General features: G+C 38.7%; 1 protein-coding gene across 7 annotated transcripts in view; it reads right to left on the bottom strand.

Annotated features, from left to right (window-relative positions):
* The window catches only part of LOC6729631 (poly(U)-binding-splicing factor PUF60-B), an 88307-nt gene that overhangs the window by 33622 nt on the left and 37002 nt on the right, over positions 1 to 17683 (bottom strand). For 5 of the 7 annotated variants that reach the window (XM_016177528.3, XM_016177527.3, XM_039295322.2 and 2 more), the window contains exon 3: positions 7173 to 7220. The exons of the other annotated variants lie outside the window; for them this stretch is intronic. In XM_016177528.3, coding sequence (XP_016036270.1) covers positions 7173 to 7220 — 48 coding nt within the window. The remainder of the gene's footprint in view (positions 1 to 7172; positions 7221 to 17683) is intronic. 7 annotated transcript variants of the gene reach the window in all.

Here is a 17683-nt window from a genome sequence, read left to right as displayed (position 1 = left end):
GACCCGGGCGACAAGCCGAGGAACAAAGAGGTAAGAAAACGCCGGGAAAAAAGTACGAACAATAAACCAAACAGCCATAAAATAACCATAAATCCAAATTTTTGAAAGCGCCTAGGCCGAGTAGCACAATGTTTTTTTATTAGCTGCCATAATCGAAGTTCGGTGTGTTCGAGGCTCAAAGTTATCCATGTGTCGGCTTACTGCGACCAAACATGCGACATTTTCGATCCGCCATTGCAGCACAAATTGCAACTGCAATTGCAATTCGAGATTTCGATAGTTGCACACAGGAAGAAATGCCAGTATATCATGGATGAATATTTTATATTACTAAAATAAATAAAAAATACTTTTAAATACTGAAATATATTTCTTTTGAAGAACCTGATATCAATGCAAATATTACACAAATTTTCCTGTTTTTCTTGCGATTTTTGCTTGCTACTTTTTTCCAAAGCCAGAACTTTAACCGTCTAGCCCGAAAAAGGCATATCCGGGCAATAAGAGAGCGGCGCGTTGCAATTTCCATTGCACAGCACACAGTGCAATGAACCGGAGACCCGGAGACAACAGTACGGCCAACTTTTTGAACATGGCGTGATTTGCGCCTAAAAGTATGCACCAAACTGCAAGAACAAAGCGGTCCGATAAGCAGGAAGACCAGACAGTCGGAGAGGATCGGAGGTAAAATGCTGGAAGGATAAGGGGCAGGGGACGCAGATGGTCGGAGGAGCAGGTCCAGACAACGAGACAGATGCCCAACTGACAGCCGTTGGGAAAGAGGCTTTGTTTTGTCCAAAAATGCCCAACGAAATGTCTGGTTTATGTTTCAGATTGTTGCACTTCATTGTGCAGAAACAGCATTATGAATAGGCACAAATGCAAAAAAAATATTTTTAATCATTATAAGTTTTATGAATTTTTATATTTAAACTTAAACTGCACGTGCTAGCAAACCTAGCAAAGTATCCTTTTATCTATTCCTTTAATTGCTCACAGTTTCTGCTTTTTCACAGCATCCTTCGTAATTTATGCTGCATCCCAACGCTGAGTTTCCGGTTTTAGTAAAAAATGTATTTTCATTTCTCTCAAAGTGGGAAAAATTTATCACGTTGAGTTTTTTGTAGCCTGTTGTTGCTTAATGTTCAAGTGGCGACTATCTCTTTCCCGCCAGCTTCCTGTCCCTTTTTCTCACTGCGAAACATTTGCCAGTGTGTGCGTGTGCGAATATGTATGTGCATATTTGTCTGTTTTGTGCAGCTTGTTAAATATTTATCTGACCTTTTTTTGGCTTCTCTAACACCAAGCGAGAGGGCAAAGAGAATGTCGAATTTTCCGAATTTTCAAAACATGTATATTCCCTTTTTTTTAAGGCGAATATATAATATATATATCTAGTGGGCTTGGCCTAAAATAAAAATGTTTTTAATTGTTATCAAAAAGTATTTTTAATTCGCCGGACACTAGAATTTCCCCAACCCTGTTGCTATTTTGCCACTTTTGGTATGTTCACGCTATATATTCCGTTTTGATGCGTTTTTTTAATTAGCTGCAATTAAAAATTTAAGTGGCCTTCTCAGACCCGCGAAAAAGCGCATGGTCAAGGAGCTTTAAGTCAGAGTTAAAGCCATGATAGACACATCTGCTGGCGTTTCAGTGAAATTTTATAACCTAATTAACTTGGAGGGCCGCCCGTGGTGAGCTTGTAACTTCTTCAATTTGGACAAAGAAATTTCCATTTCACCGGCGAACTGGAATGGGAACTTGAAACTTTGGAAAGTTGTTCTCATTCGGACTCAGCTTCTCGCTGGACTCGGCTAATTGCGCTTTCGAGTTTCCAATTATAGTAGGTTAAATATTTATTTAAAGCCAAATTGTGGAGTAAGCTGCAAATGTGAAACGTGGCCGGTGCTCCGCCCACAGAAAATGGAATAACGTGACTGGCTATTTGTGTAACCTGGTCAAGGATTGCGGTAGCTATACTCTCTACCATCGTCTATAGTGTTAAACAATGATGCGGGCGGATCGGGTGGTTTCTGGGGTCTGTATGCCTGGAACAAAAGTTTAATTGAATTTCCTTAACCTGGTCAACTGGGCTGACTGACGTCAAATGGTTTATATGTATGTATCTATGTCTTTGAGTTATATCGGGCTGAAATGGGGCTATACAAAAGACTGTTATCGCAACTTTAATTTAGGGTAGTTACGGCTCAAAATATTACGTGACAAATTAATAATAATTCATCCGTGAAGTTGAAGATGGCATTTTATGAAGTTTGCTGACACAATATGATGCAAAAGCCGGTGCTCTGCCCTTTTGCCGAATTAATGAAGATAAGTATAATCACATTAAGCGCAATCCTGCACATCACGTCCTCGATGTTAACGTTAAGTTAATTGAACTCATATTAGCTGCCCAGCCTGTGCATAAAATTGCCCACAGCAAATGCAAATGGCAGCCTGCTTATAGCGTTTCCGTCAAATTACGCCGCCAATATGAAATGGTTATAGTTATCGTTTATCGTGCGTGTGCGCCTCTGGGTCATCGAATCTATCCGGCATGTCCTTGATCGCTCCACTCTGGCCCACCCCGCCTATCATCCGCCACCCAACACCCAACACCCAACACCGCCCACTTGCAACGTTGCCTGCATATTAAACGCTTGACTTGTGGATGCGCGTATCCGTATCTCGTATGTATGTATCTGGAGCTATGCATTTGTATCTGGCTGCGTGTTTTCTCGGTCCGTTTTTGCATCGCAAAATTTATTCATAGCTTCCGCTTTCTGACTCATTATCATTGACTTGCCATGGTTTCATGACTGTGTGTGGGCGTGCTTGACGTATCTGCAAGATACTCTTATAGCTTTAGCTATAGATTGTGGATTTAGGTGGTATAGTATGTATATATTTCATATTACATTTTTTTGAAAATCTTTTTCAAATCAAGAATTTGTGCAGAACTTTTTCACATTCATCCAACGTCACGTTGCCATTGATTTATCGATTGAAAAACGCATTAAATGCTTAAATCATGAAATTTACTCATTCGTTATTGCGGAGCAGATTTATTTTGCAACTTGGGTCTGTTTGTCCACTTTCGAATAGATAAACGCATTTAAATTGCAAGGAAGTGCAAACTTTGCCACCGCTGCTAGTAGTTCATGGCTGCTGCCTCGAAAATTTATGTTGACAACGTGCTGGGCCACCACGTCACCACTGCACCACGGCATTACCCCGCCCACCCAAATACCGCCCCATTTTCCCTCTATTTTCCACGACGCCCAGCTGTGAAAGTCGAATGAAATGACCAAGCCAAACCAGAAAGTGCCGTGCGCTTATTAATGGGTCATGTGTGCAGGGCAAAAGTTTTTCTTAGTCCCTTTAGACACTAGAAAATTAGTTCCATTATAAATAATATCATATATAAAATTTAGTTTTATAAAAATAAACTAAAAGTGGCTAGGAAAAATGTGAGTCAACCGTTACTATTTCATATTAAAACGTTTTTGGATAGCAATAAAATTTTTAATTTGCTTCAGCAACTGAAAAATATCCATTTTGATTTCGAGCATTGTTGAGTATTATATATTATTTAAAAAATGTTTCTATACATCTTAATTTTTTGAGTGTTCTTAGTGCTGCATCGGTAGGAATCATAGGGCATGGAGCACCATAAAGTGGAAAGGGACGAGCATCCTATCTTTCACAACTTGGTCCGAAGAGCTTGCACTGAAAGTTTCACTGGTCTGTTGTGGAAAGTTTTTTTTTTTTTTTTTGGGTAGGGATCCCTTTGCACTCTCAGCCTCTTTCACATTCGCTCGCTATCCATTCTTCTGGTCGTAGTTCATTTTTGGTAATTTCCCGCCTTTGGCTAAAGCAAATTATGAGCTTCATTTGCATATTCGCATATCCAACAAAGGGCCGAAATTGAAAACGCGATTTGCACGAATTTACAATCCCAATTTACATAAGCCCTACCCGCGCTCCATTTGCAAAAGGTGTTGCCGAATGCATAAATCATCAGAGTAAATACACACACACACGAATCAAGGACAATTGTACAACGGTGCGTATTGTTGATTTGAATTCGAAATTCCATCGGCGAGTGGATCAAAAATGGAAAATGCCGATGTAATTCTAATGAAGACAGCCGTTGATGTTCCTGTCGATTCGCTGCAAACAATAAATTCTGTTTGCCATCGAAGGAGAGGAAATTAAGCCAATATTGCGTATACGCAATGTAGGAAATTAAGTGGTTTGACTTTGGCGAAGTTGACTTTCTGAGGTACGGGTGTTTAAACAAGGACCAATCTCAGCTGTACAATAACTGTTCTTTATTTAGAGTTTTCGTGGAATTTTCCGCGCAAGTGATAAAGTCAACAGAGTGGTAAATTCAGCCTCTGTTATAGTAATTCAATTCCGCGAAATCACCAATCCCGCGCAACTTGACCCAAAACGTAGTCAAGTGCAAACGGGCAAGATTTAAGCCAACTGAAAAAAAAAACCGCTCGGTCCCTGACGTAATTAAACCTTAGGTCCAGGCGGAAGTTGCTAAACAAAAAGAGGAGGATCTGACAAAAAATTTAGGATGCGTCGCTCTACCGTAACAATACACATCCTGTTGCAGGATGGCAGCAGCTCCTCGCTGCTTGTTCGACTGGGAAATTAAAAGTACCACAGCAACACACAGTAACAGAGCTGAAAAACAAGCCGAAAAAAAAATGGGAAGCGAATCAGGTGAAAGGGCGACAATAATTGGAACAGTAGAACGAAGCCCTTCAAATGTTTTCGCATCTGTGCAATATCGCAGCAATGTGAGCTGCAACATGGCAGCAGCAACAACGCAGCAGCAACAACGCGGCAGCAACAACGATTGCAGCTGCTGCCGTGCCACAATAACCGACTCGCGATGGCGACAGCCGCAGAGCAATTTTAATTGATTGTGGTCTTGAATGGCGAAAGTGTGCTCCCAATCGAGCGGCCAAATTAAACGTCGAAATTGTGGTGTAAATAGCAGAAAATTTGGTTTGAAAGCCACCCCACGTACTTTGAATCCTAAAGCGTGCTTAAATTTCCTTTAATTTTAGTTTTAATTTTGAGGCTAATAATAATATTTATTAATGCTGTTTCGAATTGATTTATTGAATTATTTTTTAAACATCGCTAGAGAGCAAGTAAAAACAACAATTAAGCCGATGGCTGTTACACAAAGCCGTGTCCAATTTCCATTTAATTAAGCCCGTAGTTTATGTAGCATACTTTTTCGCGCTGCGGTTGCATTCGCAGCCAAAAAGGACACGAATGCTGCCAGCTTCAATTTCTAAACATAAATTTCAGTGCAATTAATTTCCCGCAGCAGTTCTCATTGTTGTTGTTGCGTGTATCACGCCATTCTATTTTTCCTTCTATTTGTGTGTTGAACAACTTTTTCCAGTGATGAAATTTTTAGCACCTTGCTTCACGATTTTCCGGCTTGTTTCGTATATCGCATTGCATATCGCGTATCGTTTGTCAGTTTTGGAATGTGGCAAATGTGCTGGACTCACGCATTCCGCCAACATTTTTGAAATCCCTATGCCACGCCCCCGCCTGCACTTGGAACAATTTTCCGGCGATTGTTATCGCAAGTCGTTTGTTAAAATTGCACCCGCACTACGCTAAAACACAATGGCTGAAATAATGCTTGCACAATTACATAGACAGCCGGCTTAGTTTTTCCCGCTGCCATTTCATTTTTTTTCTGCTACCCGCTGCGCTATTATAAATAACAAACTAGAAAATTGTTTATAATTACACATTAGCAGATAAAATATTGCATGTTGCCGATGTTGGCAGCCATTTGCAGTGGTGCATGTATGTGTGTGTGTGACCAATTTGTTGGCCCGACTTTCGAAACATGGTTCTGGCTTTTTTTCTGGCCGCCGGTAATTGTTTCAGTTCCTAGTCCACTCAATTTCTTTTTTATGATGTGTTATATGGCGCTAAAGTGTTGTCATTATCGTCGATTACGAATGCGATTATATAATAATCGCTTTGCTTTGCGCCCAGGAGGCGAAAACGATTACGACAAATTGCAGGCCTGAGGATTCAAAGAGTTTATCCTTACATCGAAATGTTCACTTATGATTGAGAAATGTGTGCAGTTAAGTTATGGCAATTAAATATTTCACAAACGGCAGATGATTCACTGCTGCCGAATGTTAAATACCTGCATGAATGATTTTCATGTGCAAATAATTGAAATGTGTACACTGTAAGTTTTAAGATGGAATGCACTTTTATTTTCATGGTCAGACATTTATTGAATGCAATATTTAAGCAGAATATTTTCTCTGCTCATTTGCTGGCACATTAAAGGTTCCCTTTCTACCCATTTAATGTTTAGCAAATTGTGTAGCAAATTTATCCAAAATACAAACACATCCATTTGTGTGTGTGGGGGCAATAAAATTATAACAAACATGGACAAGAAAACAATATAATTGCAGACCAGAGCACAGCGGGCTCATTCAGGATGCCTCGGTTGGCGAAAGCAGCCAAATGCAACAGGATTATCCTTGGCATCCAACTCTCTCGACACCCAAAAACACCACAGGCCATTGTTTTGACCATAAATATGTTTCCGTAATATGTTTCTAATTGTGACGTTCGACAAGAAACATGAGCTACCAGAGATTATAGAATAAGACGGAAATGCTTTGCTCCATCGCTTTAATAACATTTCATCACAATTATTTACTGTAAAATATTTATCTGGTTAATGTACAAAATTATAATTACACATTTCTAGGGCTAAGTGTACAGCACATTTTACAAGTACTAAACAAACTAAAGTTTCTACGAGCTGACAGAAAGATAGATAATTTCATGAAATTATAACAACTTTAGCAGAATGCCATGTATACAATAAAAGCCAATTTAACAGATAATCACATGAAATACCAACTATAATATTTGCTAATTATAACGATTACAATTTGTTATTATTTTTAGCCAATTAAATAGTTGTGGGTATATAGCACATTTTTTTCTTTTTTTTGGAAGAGCACACACACACCGAATGCAACAACAAACACAATTGAATTAGGCTTTGGGGTTTCATTGGGATTGTCGTTATAATATGGGCAATTGCTGGGTATGGGTGGTTCGATCAGCTGGTTAGAGCTTACCTTGTGGCTGCTGTCAGGCAGGCAAACGCTTTAATGGGTGTCTGAAACCTGCAATGTAAAAGAAAACCGGAAAAGAAAAGAAGAAAAGTTCGCCACTGGTAAGCAAATGTTTCAAATCGATCTCGCTTAAGCTGCTCTCACATTATTTGGTATTTTTTGTTTTTTTTTTTTTTGTTTTCCTGGTTGGTTATTGAACACTGGTTATGGGTTTAGAGTTTGTTTGCTTTTCTGTTACTACGGATGGTTGCATCAAAACTAGGTATGTATATGGGAGTATAAACGAGTTGAAAACAGTAGTTGTAGTAATAGTAGTAGTTTGTTTTTTGATGGCCGACCACGTGTCAATTAAAATGCATGGGTCGTTATTTGGTGGTTTACTCAAGAGGGATGTGGGTCTGGTGTTTGTAAAATATTTACAAAATGCACAAAACGCTTTAATTGCCAGTCAGAGAAGCACGCAGATATTTATTTACATGGGTTTTCGCAAATACTTCTGCGACCTGTCAAGTGGATCATCATTGAATTTGATTCGATTAGGAGCTCATCGGGTTTCTGATTGCATATTTAAAATACGCATTCAATGTCCACTGTGACAGGTTGAGAAAAATATAAACAAATGCAACCTGAAAAGTGGTTTCATCTACGTCTCCAACAACAACTACTTTTCAAACTATAGGTAATTTACCGATGTCTATGATGTTCAATGCAATATTATTTCGTTTTTATAAATGCGAAAATTATTTTACTATCTTATTACACATACCAAAACCATTTAATCGGGAAAGTTATGTACAGAACAACTGGGGACCATGTTAAAATGCATAAATGGAATAAAATACATACAATTAAATGCGCACGAAATTAATAAACCAATGTAAGCCACACTAACAACAAGGACAATGGGTGTTGAGGGGAATAAGGAGGTTTACACAGAAAATTCCGATGATGCCAACCAACTCGACTCGGATTTACGCAAAATTACCAACTTTGCTCAAATTATTTTTAATTATTAACGGTATGTTTTGGTTATTTATTTACGCTGCGACAGGAAAAATAATACATAAAATAAACAGCACACGACATAAATTACACAGCACTACGACACACCGGAAGATAAACAATAAATTAAAATACATCAACCAAAAATCATGTGTACACACATATGAATTGTTTATTATTTATTTGAAACTACGCTTTGCATGTTTGGGTGAAAAAGTTTGGGAGCCGCGGGCGTTTGTGTAGTTTTTGGAAAAATCTAATTTGTATAATTGGAGCTGAGTCCTCTTAATCAATATATAAATGGCATTATTTATTCATATAGTTCAACTCTATGTTGTTACTTTTACATATTAGCCCTTAAGCTTTTTTGCTGCTTATAAAGTCGTTTGTCTGTGTTTGTTTCTTGGAACCCTAGGGATTTAATGTAGTAACAGCAACGTTCCGACATTTTAAACTTTAAATTGAAATAAAGTATCCTTTAGCCTCTTTACTTCCCAACGGGCTCTTCCTCCTTCACCTTTCACTTGTGTATGTGTGTGTGTGTGTGCTGGCGTTTCTGTTTTCCGCCCACGAATCTAGGCCAAAATGCAAGTTTTGCTCCTCTAGATGTGACACCAAAATGTCAACAAGTCGACGAGGCGTGGAGGCTCGACTGAAAAGGCTAATGAGAGAACGCATCAGGCGGAATGGCCCGAGGGACGTACTCATTTGTAATTAAGAGCAGAGGCTTCCCTCACCCATATATACTATATAATATGTTGGATGGAAAAATATCAAGCGCAAAAATATATAGAGGGAAATGCAGATTTTTAGCCACTTCTAATTAAGCTACTTTCGCCTGGCCATTCTAATTAAATACAATACGAAGGCAAAGTTAAATGAATATTTGATAAGCCGCCAGAAGGCGAGATATTATGTACACTGGCAACTAAAAGTCTATAGCCAGTGTTCGCTTTGCCCCCAAATGGGGCATATTCAAAACAGACAGCGACAATCGGGCGGAAAGAATCTTTGGCAAATTGTCAAAACAACAGGAACGACATGGAAAACATTTTTAATTTCCTGCTATAAATTGTATGCAAATGGAATAGATTTTCCACTGATAAAAACTTGCACACAAAATGCCACAAAATGCTGTTTTTCAATTTGGATTTTCAGATATGTTAATTTCGTTTTTGTAGGCGTGGTTGGATGGGGCTGATCGGGTTAAAATGGTTGTTAAAACTACTAAATGCGAACACAAAAATGTAGTAGTGAATCGATTACAAGTTGGTAATGTGAAGAGAATTTGGTGGGTTAAGCTTACAGAGGTATATGCTAGTACATATGGATAGTATATAAATACGCAATTGGTGGATCTACATGGGTTAAGGCTTACACGCACACACAGACACTACGATGGTATCTATGACTATCCCTTAATCACGATGTTTTCAAGCTATTTGCCAGACGTCTAGCTTTGTTGCTTACCTGAAAGAAGCAAATTAAGTTAAATTAGTTAAAATATAAAATGTTTAATGCTTAAATAACTTAAAAGTCATATTCAAAACGCCTTTCTAGCCATATTTATTAACCTTTACGTTAGCACTACTAAATCCAAGCTATGCACTACCTTTTTTGCATATACCAACACTCTCTCAGCATTTGCATATCCTGAAGCACTTGCCCCACCCCGCAAATTGGCATTAAAAATGTACACGCAATCCTTTTAATCGATTTAAGCGTGAAGGAAGGGCAGGCAAAGTACTGCAAACCGGAGGCTCTGGGTTACCAGGTGCTTTATAAAACGTTAGCTAAACGTTTTTGTCGGTTTGTGCATCAAATATGCATATGCAAGTAGCTGTATGTTGAGGGGCTTCCCCGAGATGTCGTGGTTAATTTCCCGGAGTTGCAACATTTTACTGTGGCAGGTGAACAAGTGCCTTAATTGGCACGATAAATTTACTCAGAACTTATTTCATTTACATGATTTATTTTAGTTAACTACTTAACCAAAGTAACAAGCAACTGTTTTAAGAATTGGAATATCATTATGCAATATATTTATGTCACACAGTAAAACACTTTCCTCTACGTTTTCATATATAAATATCTTCCAATTAACAATGGCAGTTACCGCAATCTATTTAAGCCGTTTGGCATGCAGATTAAAACAAAAAGTTATCCACTTTTTTTGACCAACTTTTTTATGACACAAATCGGATTTAGTAGATTTTTGCGCACCGCATATGCGAGTTTCGGTATCCAGCATCTCACTCACTTTCGTTTTGGCCCGTCGCTGAATTTGACAACTTTGGCTGGCCATATAAAAGCCGTTGCAAATGTCGGTCTATTACAATTTTTCGCTTTCAATTTTTGTGGCAAGGCTGGCAGAGCTTAACTCATAAATCTGACACTCGGACAGGGAAAGAGCATGGCCCAAACAGATCTATAAAATTCATCGATATATGACGAATTGTAACTGGCATGAGTTTCGCCCTCTCTTCACCCATTGCATTTTAATGACATTTTTTTATGTTTATTCTTCGTTAAACTACACCTCTCGGTCACCTTGGGGTTAAAATTCGAGGCCCAGCTCCACTGGAGGCTGGGAAAAAATTTGCACTTTAAATAATTCGCAGCCATCGGTCATATACAGTTTATAAATTATATAGTGTGTGTTTTTTTCCACTCTCGAAACGGAAACACATTTATAATTGCGCATAAAACCAAAGCCGTTTACAGAGCTTTTGGGCGTGGATGGGTGTTTCGCTTTTCCGCCTGACTTTAATGTTTTAATGATTCACTCACATCGAGCCCCGATATGCATACGTAATTTCCTGCTCGATTTTAACGCCAACTGAGGGACCGACTCTCGTCGACTGACTGTCCATTTTAATGGTGACATTTAATATGCGTTAATTATGCCATTTATGGCCCGTTTCGTTTGGCTTTCGAAGGCATATGCGCTAAATGGTTTGTCGTTAAAAGGCCTCATCCATTTTTTATCACACGGCTACCCGAAGTTACACCCAAATCAAACGAAATCGTCTTCGACTGCTATTCATTCGTTTGCAATTTAGCTCAAAACATTTGAATAAACTTCGCTTGAGGAAGATATTATGAAGTAAAAGTTTTTAGATTGGCAGGGGGAATCCCTTTGCCACCAGGGCTTATGCAAATTGCTTGGCGCTTGTGACGTGTGTATCTCTTATTTAACTATGTAGTAAAAGAAGCCAAGCTCATAAAGATGCGAAATGTTGTGTCAATGGATCAAAGTGTTGTAATAACTTACCCCTTAAAATCAAGTAAAAGTTTGAACTCTGATTAAGGATCTATAAAGTCCTTTTCTTATCGTACACCAATTACAGCAGCAACAGTGGCATATAATCGAAGTCATTGTGGAAATTGAAGATATCAGCCACACACACAGAACATAAGACGACCCCTTGCACAAATAGGTATGGTATAGTCTACTTTTCGGGCAAAGCTTTCACGCTGTCGAAGCTCAGCAAATTTTTATCCAATGCTGAGATCTTACAAATACGAAAATAGTTTCATTTTCCCCAAGCACACACACAAATATTTTTATACACACTTATATATACGTATTTCGGAGGATAAGGGAACTGTGGGTCAGACGAAGCTTGGTTTTGGGGCAAAAAAAAAAACCCAAAACGGAAACGGAGGGTGTTTGCCTGTGTGGGTGTATCCGAGTATCTGTGTATCTGGGTATCCGTGTATCTGTGTGTGGGGGCAGATATGCGAGGCGTTACGAATTGCCGCTGTGCTTTTCTGTTGTCGGTGCTCCCATTGCCATTATATTTGCGGCAGGAGAATAACTGAAACGGCAGTCCCCAGCACAAAAGTTGGCAACAACCGCAGGGGAAGTGCCGAAAACCAAATGTGAACTATAAGTAAAATAAAGCAAAAATCCAGCGGAATTCCGACGAACTGTTGATACTTTGTAGGATTTATATAAATAATTTAAATTCGCAGGAAGCTCATCGATTACGTTAAAATTAGTCTAGTGACTATAGCACTGTTATCAATTTCTGAAGAATAAATATTTTAATATTCTAAAAATACTAGAATGTTTATACTATTCTCTCCTTTCCATTTATGTCTGTTGGGTAACCCATCAAAGGAAGGTTACATACATAAGTATGTGTGTTTTTGTCTCAACTTTCAGGACTAGACCCCTCATTAACCTTAACTACGAGGCATTTCTATATGCCACAAAATTCCTATCAAATGACAAACAGAGAACAGGCGCAAACTGTTCAGTGCCCGAAAGCACCGAAAAACGAAAACGAAAAGGGTTTTCCACACACATGGAAAGCGGGGCCGCATTTTGCTACACTGTAAATATAATATTTTATTGTGTAATAAATACAACAACAAAAACGAAGCAAGAAACACACAAAAATACTAAGTAAAATGGCGCGCTACTTTGCCTTGGCCAAAAACGGATTCATAACATGAAATTGCTTTTCATGATGGGGTGAACACACAAAGAAAATCCGCAGCACATGAGTGCAAAAGGGGGGTTGTGTCTATGTTAATGGTTATATTTTTACTGCATCTACATTTCATAGCTATTACATTTCCTTTTCCTCACGAAAAAAAAAGAAATTGGGTTTGCATCATTCCAACGCGTCATATTACAACAGAGGTCACGAGTTTCTGCAAATGTGGATATGCGTGTTTCTATAAACAAAATATATTGCAAGTTGTTAGATGCAGCCAACTTTGCTTATTAAATTTCTTTATTACAAAGTTTAGATTTGTTTTCAAATTGAAAAGCAGAACTTGTAAGACATGCAATCTGGTACTTGTACCGGAAATATTCAATTAAATGGAAATGCAGCAAAGCATTATTTCTGCAAAAATATCGAAAATACGGGTTATGATTTACTGAAATTTTTTAAAAGTTGTTTTTCTAGTAACTATACCAAACAAACATAAAATATATCTAAACAAATATTTTTTTGCAATGCCCTTGACTGCTGCTGTCACATTCGTTTTGATCTGTAAACAAAACATGTGGGAAAATATATTTTCTATTTGCAAATATTTTGCGCAAGCATCGTCTAAATACTGGCAAATCTAAACTAAACAGGAAAGCCAAATAAATCGCAATATCCAATGATAGATTTCTTAAACAGGATTTTATGAAAAACAGAAATACGAGCTGAATTACAAAACAAAAACTTCCCAAGCTAAAAAAAAAGATAAAAAATATGCCTCCAATTAAAGTGCAAATCCAATTTTCTTGGCTCTTGTCGAGCGACTTTCATTTTCGTTGTAATCTGTAGCTGCATTATACGAATTACAGTGTTTATTTGTTTCGCATCAAGTTGACTGCACTGTGTCATGCGTTACGGTTGCTTTCATTATTGAGCAAGACAACGGGGCGAATGAGTAACGGCGATAAACACTGTTGCCTCGCTTAATTATGGGCAAACACTTTGCCCACTTAATTGACTATTTGCGGTGGTTTATGGCATCGCGCTCTCGCTTTAAACACTTTTAATTAATATTGTTACACACAACTGCACACCGATGCAGGGTGCTGTATGAAAAGTTTAATTGAAATTTAATTACACGTCGCATGTATGAGGGAAATTGTATAGCATCTGCCACGACGAAACCCACTTCTTGCTTCTTTGGCCCCCAATCCGGATTCCCGATACCCGATTCCCATTGGGCGAAGGCGTCCATCCAGAGCAGCGCCCATCGAACATAAGCCAATTGAGCGTAAACAACAAATTGTTGATTTGTTTTGTTTGCCCCTTTCCGATTTGATTCGACTCAACTCGACTCGACTCGACTCTCGATTCAATTCGATCCGATGCGATACGGATTGTGTTGGTTTTTGGCCGTTGCCACTTGAAATTTTATGCCATTATTTGGCTTTGCCGCACGATTGATTGATTGATTTATATGAATGAAACAGACTCGCCGAGTGAAGACTAGATTGCCCTTTGATTGCCTTACTTTGCCATGGGCTTCGAATGCAAATTATAGATGCTGCGATAACTATAGTCCATAAATATTAAATATGTATTGTTTTCACCCATTTAAACTCGAGCTCTTTTCCACGCACCTTTGTGACCTTCTTGTGTGCAAACATTTTTTATGTTAATACGCTTAGGTGAACAACACTCGCATCGCATCGCATCGCCTCACTGAACTCAACTTCCAACTTCAGCCAGTCTGCACACAAAATCGAGAGATGATTCGAGGTGTGCGGAGTTGAACAAAAGGCTTCGCATTTAAACTTGTGATTTATGGAGCATACTACCCTTGGGGCAAGCGAATGATCTCATATATCCATCGCAAACATTATGCGACCTATCATCTATGAAGTTCATTTCGAAATGTGTGTCTAATTCACATTTTGCATTTCGCAGAACTCAGCTGAACAACATGATTTAATAGGTCTTTGTTTCTGAGAAACGCAATTGGTTGCAATTTGATGTCTGATGAGACACATCAAATGTGATTCATTTCGAGTAAATTATTAATTGGCCACCTATAATGGAAATTAATTCTTTGAGTGCAACATTTAGAATTCCGTACTGATGATCCAAAACAGTAGCTCCAAATTACCCATGCTAATTGAATTCACTATTTAATGCGTACGAGATGGGTAATTTGTTTAATTTACTTATCTTATGCATTAACTTGCAGAAATGTACCCCAAAATATCTCAGTCCTTCTGGCTAGAATACAGCATTAATTATCATGCATTATTTGTCTTCTGCTTGCAATCATTTTTCACTCCCCATCTCATTTGGGACTTCTTTCCTTTTCCTTGTTTTTTTGAGGAAAGGAGAGTCGTGTAATTATGTGCCACTAAAGATGGCAACGAAGCAAATGGGGCCAGCCACATAAAGAATGAAATGGAATATAAGGAAGCCACAGAGCCGAAGAAGAACCAGGGCGAGTTAAAGGCAGTGACATACAAAAAAAAAGGAATATATAAAGAATCTGGGGGAAATGCGACCAGAAGATGGAGCTCGCAAAGGAACTGGCTGTGGCCGATTCACCTTGAACTCGAAAAATGAACTTATCGAGACTGCTCTCAGTCGTGCTCCCCCCCAAAAAGGCCCCAACTCCAACTCCTTTCCCATTCTTTTTTTTCAGTTCCGCCGTCTTACTCGCAGAGACTCCACTCGTTGGGGCGTTGGAGCGTTATAGCCGAGCGAGCGGAACAGGGGAGGGGGCAACCCGCGGAGCCCGAGGAGCAGGAACTGGTAACAGGTAACTGGTAAGGTAACCTGGTGCTCCACACCCGTACAATCGCATACACATGCCTTTGTGCGCCTCCCCGACTGACGGACGGACGTCGAATGGCAGCCAGTTCTGCCTTTTCAGCTGGCTTCCTTCCACTCGTTTGTAATACTCTTCTCGTTAAGGGTCCTCTCAGCTTCAGGGCGAGTTGGCAAAGTTCTTGAGAATATATGTTCAAGATAGCTTAGGAAAGTTAAACAGTGTGACCAGAATCTAAATTGATGATTTTATCTTAACAAGAACACTGTGTTAAGACATATAGATAAATCTTTTTTAATGATTTATGACTAAAAACAAAATTAATAGAAATTGTATCGAATATGGCATTTTGAATATTTTCTTGATTCTTTTAGTTGCCTTATTGTTGAAATTATTTCCAGTGTCTTTCAAGTTTCGGTCTGCACGACTTCCTTTGCAGTTTTTGTTAAAATTTTTCAACTGGAAGTTTTGTGCGTGGTTCCTTCGGTTTTTTCGCCTCCACTTTTCCCTACCTAGCTGCTTCCTCTCGTCTTTTTTCGCAGCCTTTAACAGGTTTTCATTTAAAGTTGGCAAAAGCCACTTCTGCGGAAATTGTGTGTGCATGTGTGTGTGTGAGCCTTTAGATTTCACTTGTCAAGGTTAGTCCACTGAAAAAAAGGTGGCTGGGGGGGCGGAGGAGACCCAGTTAACGGCCTTGGTTCCTTTTGAGAAAAGCTCTCATATTTATGCCAGCGATTCCCGATTGACTTTATTTCACCTCGCAAGGTGAGAGCAAATTTTTAATTCAATTAACATTTATTCCACGCACCGAACAGCCATTGACTCGCCAATAATGAATAATGAAGCCGAAAAAAAAAACAATATATGTGTCTGTATATTGAAATAATATTTATTGTAGCAGGTACCGCGAGGTGACGACATGTTAACAAGTTACCCAAGGGGAAAGTCTCCACAATGACAATTTAAATTTGCTTTTAAACGTTTTTATGGCTTCATCTGCACTTAATTGCAGTTTAATTCGCCATAAAGCGATTGCCCAAAAGGGTTTCAGACAAATTGAAAACGTGCCAAGCATCCTTAAGATGCGCTTCATGGCATAAAAAACACAAAAATGTCATCAAGTCTGGCTGCTTGATCTATTCCCTGGATATCGAGCAGATGTTACTCCTGGGTTTTATTATTTTTTTTGCCAAAGTTTGTTGACCTGGATTAGGGGAAACACGCATGCAAAATGAGTTTATTTGTTCAACTCAAAAAAATGCACGCAACTGCTGTTGCCTTTTGCTTTTCGCTCTTTGAATATTTATTTACGGAATTGGAGTATGAATAATATTTACGAGTTCATAATGAACGGCTTGAACCTGAAGTTCAACAGCCGAAGCGAGGCAAACTCAAACTGCAATCGCCGCTTGAATTCAAAAAGATGATAAATGGCTTTGACAGTATAGGTTTGCCTCTGCCATACCTGACTTGCCTTGAGTCGATGGAGCAAACTCAATCAAGGTTCTTGCAACGTGATTTACAGCTAAACAAAACCGAAAGCCAACAAGAGCAGTAATAATAATAATAACCATCATAGTCAATGTTGGTGGGGCAACTGCATGTTGTGAAGTTTTCGGTTCCCATCATCGCATATTTATGCCCACAAAAAATGCATTATTTATGAGCGAAAAATTGTAAGAAAATCGCCAGCACGTTTTGATCGATTGAAAATAAATATTCGAAGAACAAACAAGTGCAGTTTGAATAGAAAGACCATGCTCTTCTCAAGAAGATTGTAATTGCTTTCTGGACAAAAGACAAAAAAAAAAGAAAACTGCAGATCCATTTCTAGAGTATCAAAAATTTCGCTGGAGCAGAAAAAGAAAAACTCGTAAATATAGATTGCACAATGGCGAAAACACGATGATGATTGGCCATATAAGGCGGCTACTCCTCAAAACCTCTCCGCATTCAATTCATTTATACAGATATCAGATGTGCAACTGTGGCACGAATGAAAACGAGTGGTTCCGCCTTAAAGCAGACATTTTGCGATGTTTGCTGGCAAATCGTTTTTCGGCTTTTATGGAAATCCCATTGCACAATATGGAATATAGTATACCATACCATATCTGCCGTTTGTTATTGTGCAGCTGCGGCTAATAAACATTTGGCGGCATATTAGCCGTGGCAATAAGTAGTCTTTGATTTGGTTTCTTTTTATTTTTTTTTTTTTTGCATTTTATGCCGTTTTGTAACAACGGATAATAAAA

The sequence above is a fragment of the Drosophila simulans genome, chromosome 3R (genome assembly GCF_016746395.2).
Source record: "Drosophila simulans strain w501 chromosome 3R, Prin_Dsim_3.1, whole genome shotgun sequence".
NCBI classification, from domain to species: domain Eukaryota; kingdom Metazoa; phylum Arthropoda; class Insecta; order Diptera; family Drosophilidae; genus Drosophila; species Drosophila simulans.
This window is presented reverse-complemented; position numbering and strand designations above follow the sequence as displayed.